The sequence below is a fragment of the Nuphar pumila genome, chromosome 11, assembly GCF_984573655.1.
Source record: "Nuphar pumila chromosome 11, dmNupPumi1.hap1.1, whole genome shotgun sequence".
In the NCBI taxonomy this organism is placed as follows: domain Eukaryota; kingdom Viridiplantae; phylum Streptophyta; class Magnoliopsida; order Nymphaeales; family Nymphaeaceae; genus Nuphar; species Nuphar pumila.
The window spans coordinates 96,823,563-96,840,438 of record NC_143259.1 but is presented as its reverse complement, the minus strand read 5'-3'; the positions used below and the strand labels follow the sequence as shown (position 1 = coordinate 96,840,438).

Here is a 16,876-nt window from a genome sequence, read left to right as displayed (position 1 = left end):
GGGGCATATAACCTGCTTCGGGGTCTCTCGTATAAAACGGGTAGGAAGGGTGTAATGATTGGGATTTTACACCCACCCTCACATTCAGTGGACGTCATTGAAATTTTTTAGAGAAAGAAAAACACAAAAAATTCAAATGAATAGCTTTGTTTGAGGTACTTACATGATACTTGTAAGAGAACATTTTCAAACAAATACACTTAGGCTGTGTTTGGGAGGTTGTAACCTGAGGAAATGGCAAATACTCACTTTTACCCTCTTTCAATTATTTTCATAGCAAAGACGTTTTTACAACTCCTCATTGTGAAGGGATTCCAGTGGGTAATTACTAGAATACAGTCACCTCTTTCTCTCAGGTTAACAAGTTTATATTCAATTTGGATCTGGGTAATCCAAATCCCACACAATAGTTAAACATTGGATTTGGATAAGATGCAAGTTATCTGGATTCCGAATTATATCCAATCCTAGTGTTCTCTATGTCAATTCCACAGAGGTCAACATTGTATGCCAGTTCTATGTTCGTATTTGGATCAAATCTATCATTTCCTTAAAGAGAAAATATAACTTAGTTTCGGTCATTTTTTTTAATGGATCCAGTATTACTATGCATGTTCCAGATCTAGATTGATCTCTACTTCATCAAATCTCACTATGTTCCATATTCAGATTATGATCTATTGATTATAATTTGGATTTCGATTTTAAACGACCATGATCCTTCTTGTATCCAATATGTTTGCTTATAAGGACTATTTTTAAAATGTTGGTTGCAGTTACATGGCATAAACCTAATGGAGAAATATATGCTATTATTAATGTTATTGTACTATCTAGCAAAAAATCATATGTGCAAGTCTCACAAGCACAATCTTATCCCCCAATCTCATTCAACAGAGTCTGTTTATTGGCACACCAATTCTCTATTGAGGCCCTGTTTTGCTATACTCGTGGGTTTCAAACCCTTTAGTTGAGACTCATAGGATCTGCCTCATTGAGCAAATCTGACCCTCAGATCATTCATGAGTTGTAGAGTTTTCCAAACATGATGAGGAATCAAGAAGAGTGAAAGCCTGAATCTTCATGAGTTACTTATACTTCCAAACAGTAGGAGTCTACAGTTTTGTTCAAATCCATTTCCTTGAGGAGAGAGAATGAGACAGGCGGTTGGTAGATGTTGAGGCCAATTTGGTAATTTCATTGTGAACCCCGAACACTTTGGGTAACATGTATGCTGGACAAACAACGGAGGCGTGTTTGCCGGAGGTTGGCAAGAGGAAGAAGAAGTGGGAGACAATGTCTCAGGAAGGAAGACAAGAAAAAGAAGAAGAAGAAGAAGAAGAAGAAGAAGAGGAGGAGGAGGTGGAGAAGGAAGGCTGTCAAGAGGAACCAGAAGAAAGGCAAGGAGAAGGAGAAGAAGAAAGGGAGGAGGAGGATTACCTTGAGCTGAAGGATCTCCGTTTGGACCTCTCAAAATCCAGAAATCACGAGAACAAGAATGAGGGTGCTGCTGCGAGAAAGGAAGACGGTTCCTTCACGCTCTGCCTTTGGATTTATCTCCTTAATTCCAGCCAATTCCCAGCCTCCATCATCAACCAGGTCCCTCCCTCTCTCTCTAAAATCCTTGGATTCTCGAGTTCCATTTCAGATATAGTTTTTGTTTTCAGGGTTCTCATGAATCACAAGGTTTTTTGGTTTGTTGGGTATTCGACTAGCTTGTTGATTTTGATTCAATTGGTTGTGGGTACAGGTTAGTTCGGACGGCAACGATTCTGTCCCTTTTCTTAAGCTCAATGATGAGAAGAAGATCACTCTCATGCCAATGATTTCGGTGGACAAAGAGACATCTCTCGATGAGGCTGAAAGGCCATCCGTTTCGAGTGAACTCGAATGTCCGTTTGAGAAATGGGTTCATGTTGGATGTGAGGTTGGTGGTTTCTCTACTTCCCACGGAGAATATTATGTTGTACTCCGCACTACCCCCATTGATTTGTTTTTTAATCTCCGTGATTTTGCCTGTTGTATAGCTATCGTTTCCGAACGAGGGTGTTCTTGCTTAATCTACTTCATCTGGTAACATTGCTTGTTCTGTCGTTAGTATCATTAGCTTTTGCAGTGTCCTGCTATGATTTTCTTCAATGTTTGTTGGAATCTAACAGGGGAATCTTCTAACTGCCAATATATCATTTAATCATCAGTTGAACTGATGATTTTGGCTCCGGTCATCAATATTCAAGGCCTTCAAGAACTGTTGTATCTATTTTGCTAAATTTAGAGATTACCCAATTCGAGTACCGAGGCCTACAGCCTTGCTTCATTTGTCATAGGCATGTTATGTTAGGTACATGCCTGTCCATAGTTACAGCGAGATAGGTGTCCAGCAGACTTTCATGGTCTGTGATTTACATGGGAAGATTATAGACAATCTCCCAAGCAACGCGTATCTATTGTGATACTGGTAGTCCACGTTACTAGAACAGTCGCCTTGTGGTTACAGTTATCCTGTTGCACACTCTGGAGACGGCTTTGATCCCCTCCTTGAAGAATATGGATCTTTCCATGATCTGTGTTGGACTTTTGGCTGATGCCTAACCGTGCTTGGGATAACTGCATTAATTCTTTCAATGGCAGTTTTGAGTTGTTGAAGCCACTTAGATGGTGCTGTCTGAAGACTATGAAATAATATCATATGCTCTGTTTCAACTAACCCAAGTGAGGTTGATGTCTTAAATTGATCTTTTCACATCAACATTACTAACATCTCTATTTATCTAAAAAACCCAACTTGGTTTCCCCCCCTTCTTCCAAGTTGCTGAACCTGTTTCTTCCCTTCCCCTTGTGTCCATTATTCATTAACACTGCCCTCCCCTTCTACTACGCCATTCACTTTTTCTCCCACATTTGGTTTGATTATTTAAATGCAAGAAGTAAGATTGTTGACCACAATCAATTATTTTTAAATCAATGAAACTCGGATAACATTGTTGCAAGAGAGACTTCCCCTTGCAACAAAAACGAAGAAATCCTTATTTTCAAATGGCAGAAAGCAAACATGGATAATCTTTGAAGCTTCACATTCAAACAACAGTGCACTATAATGGAAAGAATCATGCAGAGCAACTTCCTGTGACCTTCATTGTCCCAACAAAAAAATACATACACAAACACAGTTATTTTACACATGGTTTAGTTCCTCATGCCTGGGTAGGTACTACCACAGTTGTTTGAGGCTATGTGCCCTGGAGTACTGTAAGGTCTAGAAAAAATCTTGAAGAATTTAAAACATCTCAATATTAAAGGTGTACATCGATTATTGACCCAGAGTAGGATTTTTGTACCTGGAATTGTTTGATCTCATATGTGCTGCTACCATGTTCTCTAGCAACTTGTGAAAATGCTATAAAATTCCGTGGTACTTTTGTTATCATTGTTTTCAATACAACAGGGGCTGCAGAGGAGTAGGTACAAATTTATGTAGCTAAGATCATGATGCAGTGGTGATGCTGGCAGCGTGACACCAGTCGACTGATTGTAATGACCCAACTTTTAAGGTCGAACGATGCCCAGAAATGGAGGGGAATACCCACTGGTAATCAGTGGGCCTGTTTTCTTTTATTTGCAATAATGGATTCAATAAACAAAAAGAGAGTAGGCTGAATGACAAAGTTACGTAAACAAATGCAATAAGGAATAAAACAATGAGTAAAGGCAAAGAAAAGGAAATTGCTGAACAATATGGCTGCTGCCAGAGAAAATCTGTAATCCCCCTCACAAAACCCTAGGAGAGGGTTTTTAAAGACTGTTGCTGGACCCGGGTCACGGGTCCAGCCTTGGATCCAAATCGCAATCCGGGTCGGCTTCAATCGGCTGCTGGCTCTGTGATGTTCGAACTGGACCACGCCTGAAGTAGGTGCGCAATGGTACATCCCTGCGTCGTGGCTCCGTCCCTGCGATGGGATCGGACACGTGGGTCCGATCGTCTGCCCTTTGTGGTGGATCGGGTGGCACGATGGATCCAATCGGGTCCTGCTCTGCATCATTCTCCCCTAGTTGGGAAGAAGTCGGCTCTGACGACTTGTTGTCTCCACAGTAAGCATATAGATCAGACACGTTGAAAATAGGCGAAATATGCCAATCGTTGGTCAGCTCAAGGAGGTAGGCATTCAAATCCAATCGCCGTAGGACCTTAAAAGGTCCATACTTCTTAGGACTCAACTTGCCATAGGTGCCTACGGGAAAATGCTCTGGACGCAAGTAAACCCAAACTAGCTGACCGACTTGAAACTGGACATCACGGTGACTTTGATCTACGAAAGCTTTGTAGGCCTCGTAGCTTTCAACAAGTTTGGCTCGGACCTGTCTGTGGATATCACACATATATTCTATGACATCAAATGCGTCTGGGGCCCTGTTTGGGATATCAGACACAGGGGCTAGGTCAACGACATGGGTGGGTGACCGACCATAAACCACTTGGAACGGGGATTTGCCTGTCGATCGGTTAATGGAGTTGTTATATGCGAATTCGGCTTGAGGCAATACGAAGTCCCAAGTTTTGACATTCTCCCCCACTAGACTCCGTAACAGGTTTCCTAAGGTGCGGTTGACAACTTCGGTTTGGCCATCTGTTTGAGGGTGATATGCACTACTGAACTGAAGCTTGGTCTTCAATAAAGCCCATAGCGATTTTCAAAAATGGCTCATAAAGCGCATGTCACGATCAAAGGTGATCGTGCGGGGTAACCCATGGAAACAGGCGACGTCCTTGAAGTAGTAGGAAGCTACTAATGAGACGTCAGTGGTTCGTTTACACGGGATGAAAATAGCCATTTTGGAGAACCGGTCAATAATGACTAGAATTGAATCAAAACGACGTGGAGTTCTGGGAAGGCCCACGATAAAGTCCATGGATACGTGCTCCCATGGTCGCTCAGGGATGGGTAACGGAGTATACAGACCACTATTCAGACGATGACCCTTAGACATTTGACACACATGACAACCTTGAATGAACTTGACAACGTCTTTGTGCATTTTGGGCCAAAAGTATCGTTCATCTAACAGAGCGAACGTCTTATCATGTCCAAAATGCCCAACTAACCCTCCCTCATGTAACTCAGAAATCAACTGAAGCCTTAGGAAAAAATTAGGCACACAGAACTTGTTTCCACGAAAAAGGTAACCATTATGAATACTAAAATGATGGTGCGATCTGAGGAAATACACCCTTCCCAGTCTTGCTGGAAATCAGGGTCTGTCGGGTATAACTCCTTGCACTGTTCGAACCCAATAACCTGCACTGACATAGTCATCAGAAGGCTGTTTTTCCTACTAAGAGCGTCAGCCACCTTGTTTAGAGTACCCGATTGATGACGAATCGTGAAGGTGTACTCTTGCAGGAAGCTGACCCACTTGGCATGACGAGCACTTAGCTTCTTCTGACTATTCAGGTACTTCAATGCCTCATGATCTGTGTACAAGACAAACTCCTTATAAATGAGATAATGCCTCCAATGACGAAGGGCTTGTACCACAGCATAAAACTCTACATCATAAGTGGAATACTGGCACCTGGCTTGAGACAACTTCTCACTAAAGAAAGCAACAGGTCGGTGGTTCTGACTCAGGACAACGCCAATTCCCACTTTAGAGGCATCGCACTCAACCTCAAAGACTGCATTGAAATCGAGGAGAGCTAAGATAGGAGCACTAGTCATCCTTTCTTTGATGATCGTAAAGGCTTTTCCAGCAGCTGGCGTCTAATGGAAACTATAGAAAAGAAAAGAAGATAGAGAAGGACGTCTTATTTTTTCATATTAGGTCTAATCTCTACTTGTTTAAATAGAGATCAACAGGGGCTAGGTCAACGACATGGGTGGGTGACCGACCATAAACCACTTGGAACTGGGATTTGCCTGTCGATCGGTTAATGGAGTTGTTATATGCAAATTGGGCTTGAGGCAATACGAAGTCCCAAGTTTTGACATTCTCCCCCACTAGACTCCGTAACAGGTTTCCTAAGGTGCGGTTGACAACTTCGGTTTGGCCATCTGTTTGAGGGTGATATGCACTACTGAACTGAAGCTTGGTCTTCAATAAAGCCCATAGCGATTTTCAAAAATAGCTCATAAAGCGCGTGTCACGATCAGAGGTGATCGTGCGGGGTAACCCATGGAAACAGGCGACGTCCTTGAAGTAGTAGGAAGCTACTAATGAGACGTCAGTGGTTCGTTTACACGGGATGAAAATAGCCATTTTGGAGAACCGGTCAATAATGACTAGAATTGAATCAAAACGACGTGGAGTTCTGGGAAGGCCCACGATAAAGTCCATGGATACATGCTCCCATGGTCGCTCAGGGATGGGTAACGGAGTATACAGACCACTATTCAGACGATGACCCTTAGACATTTGACACACATGACAACCTTGAATGAACTTGACAACGTCTTTGTGCATTTTGGGCCAAAAGTATCGTTCATCTAACAGAGCGAACGTCTTATCATGTCCAAAATGCCCAGCTAACCCTCCCTCATGTAACTCAGAAATCAACTGAAGCCTTAGGAAAAAATTAGGCACACAGAACTTGTTTCCACGAAAAAGGTAACCATTATGAATATTAAAATGGTGGTGCGATCTGAGGAAATACACCCTTCCCAGTCTTGCTGGAAATCAGGGTCTGTCGGGTATAACTCCTTGCACTGTTCGAACCCAATAACCTGCACTGACATAGTCATCAGAAGGCTGTTTTTCCTACTAAGAGCGTCAGCCACCTTGTTTAGAGTACCCGATTGATGACGAATCGTGAAGGTGTACTCTTGCAGGAAGCTGACCCACTTGGCATGACGAGCACTTAGCTTCTTCTGACTATTCAGGTACTTCAATGCCTCATGATCTGTATACAAGACAAACTCCTTATAAATGAGATAATGCCTCCAATGACGAAGGGCTTGTACCACAACATAAAACTCTACATCATAAGTGGAATACTGGCACCTGGCCTGAGACAACTTCTCACTAAAGAAAGCAACAGGTCAGTGGTTCTGACTCAGGACAACGCCAATTCCCACTTTAGAGGCATCACACTCAACCTCAAAGACTGCATTGAAATCGAGGAGAGCTAAGATAGGAGCACTAGTCATCCTTTCTTTGATGATCGTAAAGGCTTTTCCAGCAGCCGGCGTCTAATGGAAACTGTAGAAAAGAAAAGAAGATAGAGAAGGACGTCTTATTTTTTCATATTAGGTCTAATCTCTACTTGTTTAAATAGAGATCAACCATAAGAAAGAAATTACATATGGGTCCCTCATTATTTGGAGAATACCAAAAACAGACTTAAGTAAAACTTTAATAAGAAAAGCATTAAGAGGTCAACTTATTTTAACACTCCCCCTCAAGTTGGAGCATAAATATCAATCATGCTCAGCTTGCCGCAACATTTTGAGAAACTGGGTCTGGCAAGAGGCTTTATAAAAATATCTGCCACTTGATCCTCAGAGATTACATGCTTAGTAGATATATGTCCAGCTTGAACCATATCTCTTATGTAGTGGCAGTCAACTTCAATATGTTTTGTCCTCTTATGAAATACCAGATTATTTGCTATATATGTAGCTGCCTTGTTATCACACATCATCACCATAGGGGATGAAACCTTCACTTGAAGATCAGTCAACACAGTTCGAACCCACATCAATTCAGCTGCAGTTTGGGCCATAGCCCTATATTCAGATTCTGCACTCGACCTAGCGACCACAGTTTGCTTCTTGCTTCTCCAAGAGATTAAGTTATCTCCCATAAATACACAAAATCCTGTGGTAGATTTTCTATCTTCTACAGACCCAGCATAATCAGCATCAGAGTAAGCAACTACCTCCAGAGTATCCCCCTTCTTGAATAATAACCCTTTTCCAGGGGAAGATTTTAAATACCTGAGTATCATCATGGTAGCATTCCAGTGTACCTCTGTCGGTTTGTCCATGAATTGGCTAACCTTGCTTACAGCCAAAGCAATATCAGGTCTAGTCACTGTCACATACAATAACTTCCCTACCAACGAGCGATAACTCCTGCCATCGACGGGTTTTGACCCCTCATCCAATAAATGAACTTTGTGATCCATGGGAATATTTGCTGGTTTAGCTCCCAACATTCTCAAGAACATACTTTCGTTGAGACAAAACTACTCCCTCAGTGCTCCTTGCCACTTCTATGCCCAGAAAGTATCTAAGTGGACCAAGGTCTTTGGTAACAAAGTGTTTTTAAAGATAAGCCTTTGTAGCTGCAATCTCTTTCATGTTATCTCTTGTAAGAATGATGTCATCCACATATACCACCATAATGACTAGGCCTGAGTTAGTTTTCTTAATAAATAATGAGTGGTTTGACGCTAACCTATCAAAACCAAACTTTGACATCACATCAAACAACTTTTGAAACCATGCATGAGGACTTTGCTTCAACCCATTTATCGCCTTTCTTAATCTGCACACCTTCTGACACTCCCCCTCAACCTCGAACGAAGGAGGTTGTTGCATGTATATATTAAGACTGTATCATAAACTGGATCGGGTTTTCCAGTATGGGTCGGGTTCTCCAATGTAACTTGTAAGTTTATGTCTGGGTATGGATCCAAATACTTGGTCCAACCCAGTTACTGTTTTGTATATGTATATATAAACATAAAGTAGGGCACGACTTCATTATTGAAGTCCCCTTTTGCTGCCGCAGCTCTCTCTCTCTCTCACGCCTCATTCTCACGTTCCAGCAAGATCGAGTGGGCCATTCTAACATGGTATCAAAGCAGGCTTCTGCACAGTGAATCGACTCCGAAGGGCATGTCTAGCAAGATCGACACTGAAGGTGTTGTTCCGTCTAGGGCTATCCAGCGAGATCAACGTCCCAGGTGTTTCTTCTTCCAGGTTCTTCAATCTACCTCCTTTTCTATTTTCTATTTCTGTCTGCATCCTCTTTCTGCCTTCATCCAGCTTTTCCCTTCTGTTTAGTCGTCGTTCCTCTTTTTGTTTGTTTTCTTCCAATCTATCCATAGATTGGACCCTGCGTGACTGCTGTCCTTTTTTTATCTATCTTTTCTTCCTTTTGTTTATCACGTCTGATTTGGATCAGACTGTCGAACCCAAAGGCTATCTGAAATCCGAATCTGCCCAAACGTGGGTTCTGATATCAGATTTGGTATTAAGTTGAAAACAGCCATCAACTGTTTAGGTTCATATATTGTGTTTTGATTGTTGCATCTGTTTCATTCCAGTCTGAAATCAAGATCAGATCTGTTTTCTTAGTTGCTGCTGTTCCTTCATCTGTCACGGTTAGATCTGAGTTCACTCCAGATCTGAAGCGAATCTGATTTTTATTTCTTCTCGATCCAATTTCACTCCTTTATTCTTGATTTCTGGTTATTCCTTCAAGGTCTAAAATACCTATTCATTTATTCTTGATTTAATCTGGTCTGAATTTATTTCAGATCTAAAGTCATTCCTTAAGTGTTTGTCAGCAGTCAGCAACTTTATAGTTCAGTTTTCATGGATTCTGTTACCCTGCCATCTAGTTTTCTAGGACAACTTATCTCAGACAAACTGAATAACAATAACTATTTAACCTGGAAGAGGCAAATACTGCCTTTCATTAAGAGCCTCGATCTCTATGGACACCTAGATGGAACGATCTCTGCACCATCAGAATTTATTGTGCAGGAAATTGTGGACGATAAGGGAGAGACTTCTAACAAGTTGATTCGAAATCTTGAATTCACCACTTGGAGAAAACGAGATCAAGCTGTTGTAGCCTACATTACCTCTACTCTTTCGCGAGAGGTTCTTGTAGGTATTCCAGATGAGTGCTCAACAATGGAGTTGTGGGAACAACTTGCGAAGACCTATTCTCAAATCTCAGAGGCAAGAATTATGCACTTGAAGAGGGAGTTTCAACTCCTAAAGAAAGAAAGCATGACTGTTACAGAGTATATGAACAAGGTGAAGATCATCACAGATCAATTGGCTATGGTGGGCTGTGTGATTTCTGATAAGGACAAAGTTCAACAAGCGCTAAACGGGCTTGGATCAGATTATCATATGTTGGTAACATCTCTCTTGTGTCTTCCTTCACTTCCTAACTTTGAGGATCTTCGGGCAAAATTACTACAATATGAAATTTCCATTAAAGGAGAAGATGTAGGCAACAATTCAGGAAGCCAAGAAGTATTGTTTACAGGGACAAATTCAGGAAGAGGACGTGGCCACTTTCGAGGAGGACATGGACAGATAAGAAATAATCAAGGGGGGCGTTGATTATTGCCCACGCCTAGCATGCCGTCAGGTAGTTTTTCGGGAAATCACAATTTCAAAAATGTTCCAACTTGCTATTTGTGCAACAAAAAGGGACATATCAAAGCAAATTGTTGGCACAACCCGCAAAACAAAGGGAAAATGAATGGCACAGGATCGTCAAGCAAGGGAAAAGCTGGAGGAACTCAATGGGATGAAGACAATGTCAAGAGTCTTTTAATATCAGCTTTGTCAGGATTGAATTTCAAACAGGGTGATCAGGGAACTTGGTATATTGATTCTGGAGCTGCAGCCCACGTGACAGGTGATATTGGTAAGATTTTGAAACCTATCCCTTATCATGGAAATGCAAGTATTAAAACTGGAGATGGAGCTCTCCATCCAATAACTTACACTGGAAATGTGAATATTCCTCTTTCCGATGGTTCCCTAAAATTGTCCAATGTTTTTCATTCCCCTAATATTGTCAAAAATATCATTTATGTTTCTAAATTGGTTGATGACATTCATTCTTGCGTCAAATTTACTCCTTCTGTCTGTGTCAAGGATCCACTCACGAAGAAGACGCTCGTTGAGGGAGAGCGAAAGGGAAATATGTATATCCTCAAAGAGACTTCTTCACTTGTTCGCAGAGCTGGATCGAAATCGTCAATTGGTCAACCATTCAAATTAGATTCATCTAAGGATTGTTTGAGTTTGTCTTCGTACAATAAGCCAAATATTTGGCATTGTCGTTTGGGTCATTGTAATAATTCTTCTCTTGAGAAACTTGTGTCAAGTGGACTTATTTCAAGATCAAGTCCGCATAATAAGGTTGATGGTTTTCTTTGTTCTAGTTGTCAGTTGTGTAAGAGTCATGTACTTCCCTTCAATTCAATAAATGAAAGAGCTTCCTTTTCTTTTGAACTTATTCATTCTGATGTTTGGGGACCTGCTCCACAACCCTCTTTGTCTGGTAGTCGCTACTATGTCACATTCATTGATAGTTTTTCCAGATATACTTGGATTTATTTTATGAAATACAAGTCTGAGGTATTCAAATTCTTTCGTTTATTTCATGCTCTTGTTGTCAATCAATTCTCGACAAGTATTCAACAATTCCAGTGTGACGGAGGGGGAGAGTATCTATCAAAGGAATTTACTGAATTTCTTCAAAACAACGGGATAAGGCGTAGAATATCTTGCCCACACACACCACAACAAAATGGGGTCGCGGAAAGAAAACATCGTCATATTGTTGAAAGTGCCCTAAGTATGCTGCATGACACTCATATTCCTTTAAGTCTTTGGACAGAAGCTTTCCACTCTGCGGTTTATGTAAATGTTGAATAATTTGACTCCTTATTTCGTGTTGTTTGGTACCCAACCTCAATACAGTCAACTACGAGTGTTTGGATGTGTATGCTATGTTCACATTGACAGTTCCCAACGTAATAAATTTCAGGATAAAGCTTGTAGATGCAGGTTTGTTGGGTACGCTGAAGAGTATAAAGGATATCGATGCTATGATCCAGACACTCGACGCATTAAAATCTCACGAAACGTTGTCTTTGATGAGAACAATGTTCAGATCTCGAACAAAGAAGCAAGGGTTACTAAGGAGGAAGAAAGCTATCAGCCGTGGCTAGCGAATGAATTATTTGATCAGCTAGAAATGGATAACTCTGCTCCATGTCACACAGTAATAGATGAGTGTGAGCCCATGGAAACCAATGCACAACCTAGTGGGAACGTGTTGACAGTTGCTAAGGGAACTACTGTGCCTCCCATCGCAGAAGAAACCTTGACATCAGGTACTGCTCGTCCAGATGGCAGAAGATTCAAAGGGGCAGTGTATGTCAGAAGAAGGGACACACCCCACATAACTGAGCATGTCAGACGTTCGGAAAGGATCAGACACCCTATTGAAAGATGGGTAAGCTATGAGAATTTTTCCACAGAAATGCAGTTATTCGTTGCACAGGTTGAAAAACAAGAAGAACCCATCGATTTCTCCCAAGCCTCCTTGTCATCAAAATGGGCAGATGCTATGAATTAAGAAATGGGAGCCTTGCATGAATGCAGGACCTGGGCAATAGTTCCTAGGCCTCCGGATAAGAATGTTGTAGGGTCTAAGTGGGTATATAAAATTAAGTACAAACCTGACGGATCCATTGAAAGATATAAGGCAAGACTAGTCGCTAAAGGCTTCACACAAGCATATGGAGAAGACTATGACGAGACCTTTAGTCCAGTTGTAAAAATGGGAACCATTCGACTTGTGTTATCCTTGGCGGTTCAGCATGGATGGTCTCTAAGTCAACTTGATGTTAAAAATGCATTCTTACATGGCGATCTGAAGGAGGAAGTTTACATGGAGCAGCCTCTTGGTTATACAGAAAACAATCCTGAGACACATGTTTGCAGATTGCGACGAGCCATTTATGGACTAAAACAAGCATCTCGGTCATGGTTTGACAGTTTCTCCATTGAAGTACAGCGATTTGGATTTGTCCGTTCTCAACTTGATCATTCATTGTTCATTTTTCGAGAACATCAGGTCAACACCTTACTTCTCATATATGTAGATGACATTATTATTACAGGAAGTTCTTGCAAGCATATAGAGGCTACAAAGATCCTATTGAATCAGAAGTTCAAGATGAAGGACCTGGGTGTCCTACGATATTTCTTGGGGGTTGAAGTGGATCGACAAAATACTAGCCTCTTGTTGACCCAACACAAGTACGCTCTGGATCTTCTGGAAAAGTCAAGAATGAAGAACTGCAAGCCATTGAATACTCCTAGCGTGTTAAACCATAAACTCAGTGCTCAAGATGGGGAGATCTATGAGGACCCGAAATATTATCGTCGCTTAGTTGGGATGCTTCAATATCTTACTTTTACGAGGCCGGATATTGTATATGCAGTGAATCAAGTCTCTCAGTTCATGCACGATCCACGTACAGAACACATGAATGCAGTTAAAAGAATTCTTCGGTACTTGAAGGGTACTCTTGGAGATGGGCTTGTTTATCGTCAATCAAAGGCAAAAGGAGAACATAGACCACTAGAAGTGTATGCAGATGCAGATTGGGCAGGAGATCCAGACGATAGAAAGTCAGTCTCTGGGTATTGTGTATGTTGATGAAAACTTAATAGCATGGAGTAGTCAGAAGCAACGTGCTGTTGCGCGTTCAAGTACAGAAGCTGAGTACCGATCCATGGCCTCTGCCACTGCCGAAGTTACATGGTTAAGACATTTATTAACAGAGATAGGAGAAAAAGTGAAGGTTGCGAATCTGTTTTGCGATAATCAAAGTGCCATTCAAATTGCTTTCAATCCTATCCATCATGGTCGAACGAAACACATAGAGATCGATCAACACTTTGTCCGACAGAAGGTAGAGGACAAAGAAGTTATTCCAGTCTATGTACCAACAGAAGATCAAGTTGCTGATCTACTTACCAAAGGACTTACGAGTGCGCGGTTTTGGTATCTCAAAGGCAAGTTGTCCATGGTACAGGACCATGCACAACTTGAGGGAGGGTATTAAGACTGTATCATAAACTGGATCAGGTTTTCCAGTATGGGTCGGGTTCTCCAATGTAACTTGTAAGTTTATGTCTGGGTATGGATCCAAATACTTGGTCCAACCCAGTTACTGTTTTGTATATGTATATATAAACATAAAGTAGGGCACGACTTCATTATTGAAGTCCCCTTTTGCTGCCGCAGCTCTCTCTCTCTCTCACGCCTCATTCTCACGTTCCAGCAAGATCGAGTGGGCCATTCTAACAGTATATTGTCTCAGACAGATCCCCATACAGGAATGCATTTTTCACATCTAGTTGACACAAACTCCATCCATGGTGAACAACTACCGAGAGAACAAGACGGATGGTGCCCATCCGCGCGATAGGAGAGAAAGTCTCAAAGAAATCAACACCATATGTTTGAGTATAACCTTTCACTACTAACCTGGCCTTATATCTTTCAATTGAACCATCTGAGTTGTACTTAATGGTATATACCCATTTACATCCAACGATGTCCGCATCCTCTGGAGGATCAACAAGATCCCATGTCTGTTGAGATAGTAAAGCATCCATTTCATCTTGCATAGCCTGCTTCCACTTACTATCGAGAATGGTTGTTTGATAACTCAGAGGAATAGTTTCAGCAGATAAGGCTGAGATAAAAGCTTTCAACTGATTACCAATTCTGGCATCTGACACAAACTGAAACATACGATATAAGGTACATTGTCGTGTCCCCTTTCGTAGAGCTATTGGCCTGTTATCATCAACATGAATGTCATTGCTATCAGGAATACTTACCTCAGGAGAAGAAGCGGATGGAGGCACTGGAGGAGGTGGAGCTCTATGCGCATACACTAATGGAGGATTGTGAAAACGAGAGGGAGGTGGAGTTGAAGGTGGAGTAGGACTCAGTAATGGGGGCACCGACTCCAACGGAAAAGGAGGAATAGGAAGAGGAAAGGAGTTATCTTGATCAGTTTGCAACTGAGCCCCAGTACTGGAATAATATGGAATAGACTCCAAGAAGGATACATCCGCACTGACATACTCTTGACGAGAAATCGGTTCATAACATCGATACCCCTTTTGATTCTTTGGATAGCCTATAAACATACACTTAGTGGCTTGAGTGGCTAATTTATCACGATCAGGTTCGAGTCTGTGCACAAAACAAACGCACCCAAATACCTTGGGAGAAAGAGAGAAAAGAGATACATTAGGATACATGATTTGCAAAGGAATTTGGTCTTCCACGGATGATGAAGGCATGCGGTTGATTAAATAACAGGCTGTGATAACTGCATCACCCCAAAATGAAGCAGGAACATTGGATTGAATCATAAGGGTGCGGGCTACATCAAGGAGGTGCCTGTGTTTTCGCTCAGCCACCCCCATTTTGTTGGGAAGTGTAGGCACAAGAGGTTTGGGGTTGAATTCCATGGTCTCGATAAAATTGCAATAGTGTTTTGGTTTTAAACTCAAGAGCATTATCAGTGCAAATAATCTTGACAACAGATTCAAACTGAGTTTTTATTTCAATAACTAATGATTTGAGGATACTAGGAACTTCAGATCTTTCTTTTATTAAGAACACCCAAGACAACTTAGAATAATCATCAACAATAACAAGGTAATAACGACATTGGGTCCTGGTAGGAATCTTACTAGGACCCCATACATCTGCATGTAGAAGTTCAAAGACCTTATGACTGGACTGACTCTGACTAGAAAGAAACGAACTCCGATGATGCTTGCCCAACTGACATGCTTCACACTGGAATGATGTAGTAGACGGAATTTAAGGAATGACACGACGAAGCTTCGACAATGAAGGATGTTCGAAACGACAATGCCACTGAACAGGACTCGAGGAAGAATCAACTGTAGCATAAATATTTCCCACAGGATAATGTAGATAGTAGACTCCATTTTCTTCATAGCCTCCACCAATCTTCTTCCCTGTCAGCAAATCCTGAAAATGACAGCACACATGATCAAATATCACTCTACAATTTAGCTCTTTTGTAAGGCAACTCACTGATAATAAACTTTGAGGAAATGAAGGAGCATGAAGGACATTTTTGAACTGCAAAGAAGAGGATATAGAGATATTTCCTTGACCAATTACCAGGGAGGAACTACCATCAGCTAATGAGACTCCTTGATGTGCAGTAATAGCCTTTAGATCTGAATTTTTTTTAGATTTTCCACATAGATGTCTAGATGCACCAGAGTCAACAATCCACTTACTATCATTAGGAGAAAGATGATCCCCAGGAGAGTAGGCCACACCAGCAACATGAGAAGAGGAACTTGAAGGACGATGAGAGACCAACTCCTCATATTCTACACGGCTAAGAGTGATAGATTCACTAGGAGAATTTGTTTCATGCTCTGCCTCTAGTTTTGTAACATTAGCTTTTGGAACATTAGGCTTCAATGGAGAGAATGCAGGCCGTCCATGTTTATCCCAGCAACGATCTTCTAAATGACCTGATTTTCCATAATAGGTACATTGGAGTTTGCCTCTACCTCCCATACCTCTTCCACGACCTCTGCCTCTAACATGCATAATATTTCTTCGTCCATAACTAGATGAAACAGCTAAAACAGATGACTGAGATGCTGGTTGAGATTGTGGAAGAGAAATGGCAAGTCTACTCAATCGATTATATGCATCAGCAAGAGTAGGAACATCTGACCCGGTCAACATTTGAACTTTTGCAACTGAGAACTCTGATGATAGACCTATGAGGAACCGAGCAACCATAGTTTGTTCTTGATGATCCTTCTGTTTTGAGCAGCACAGAGGCCTATGAGCATTCAATCTTTCAAAGGCTGCCTTAACGGAGGCATAGTACTTGGCCAATGATTGATCACCTTGTTGTAGATTATATATTTCCTGTTCAATTTATAGAATACGACTCACGTTGGTCTCTTGAGAGTATGTATCTCGAAGGGTGTCCCACATCTGTTTAGCCGTATTGTAATAAATTAAGCCATCTGCAATATGAGATTCAATGCTATTCATGATCCATGACATAACAATGTCA

General features: G+C 41.5%; 1 protein-coding gene across 1 annotated transcript in view; it reads left to right on the top strand.

Annotated features, from left to right (window-relative positions):
• Positions 1-1,227: 1,227 nt before the first annotated feature.
• Positions 1,228-16,876, top strand: part of LOC149822563 (SH2 domain-containing protein A-like) — a 37,146-nt gene continuing 21,497 nt past the window's right edge. Inside the window, exons 1-2 of the mRNA XM_089980304.1 lie at positions 1,228-1,599; positions 1,751-1,927. Of these exons, the coding sequence (XP_089836430.1) occupies positions 1,228-1,599; positions 1,751-1,927 (549 nt within the window). The remainder of the gene's footprint in view (positions 1,600-1,750; positions 1,928-16,876) is intronic.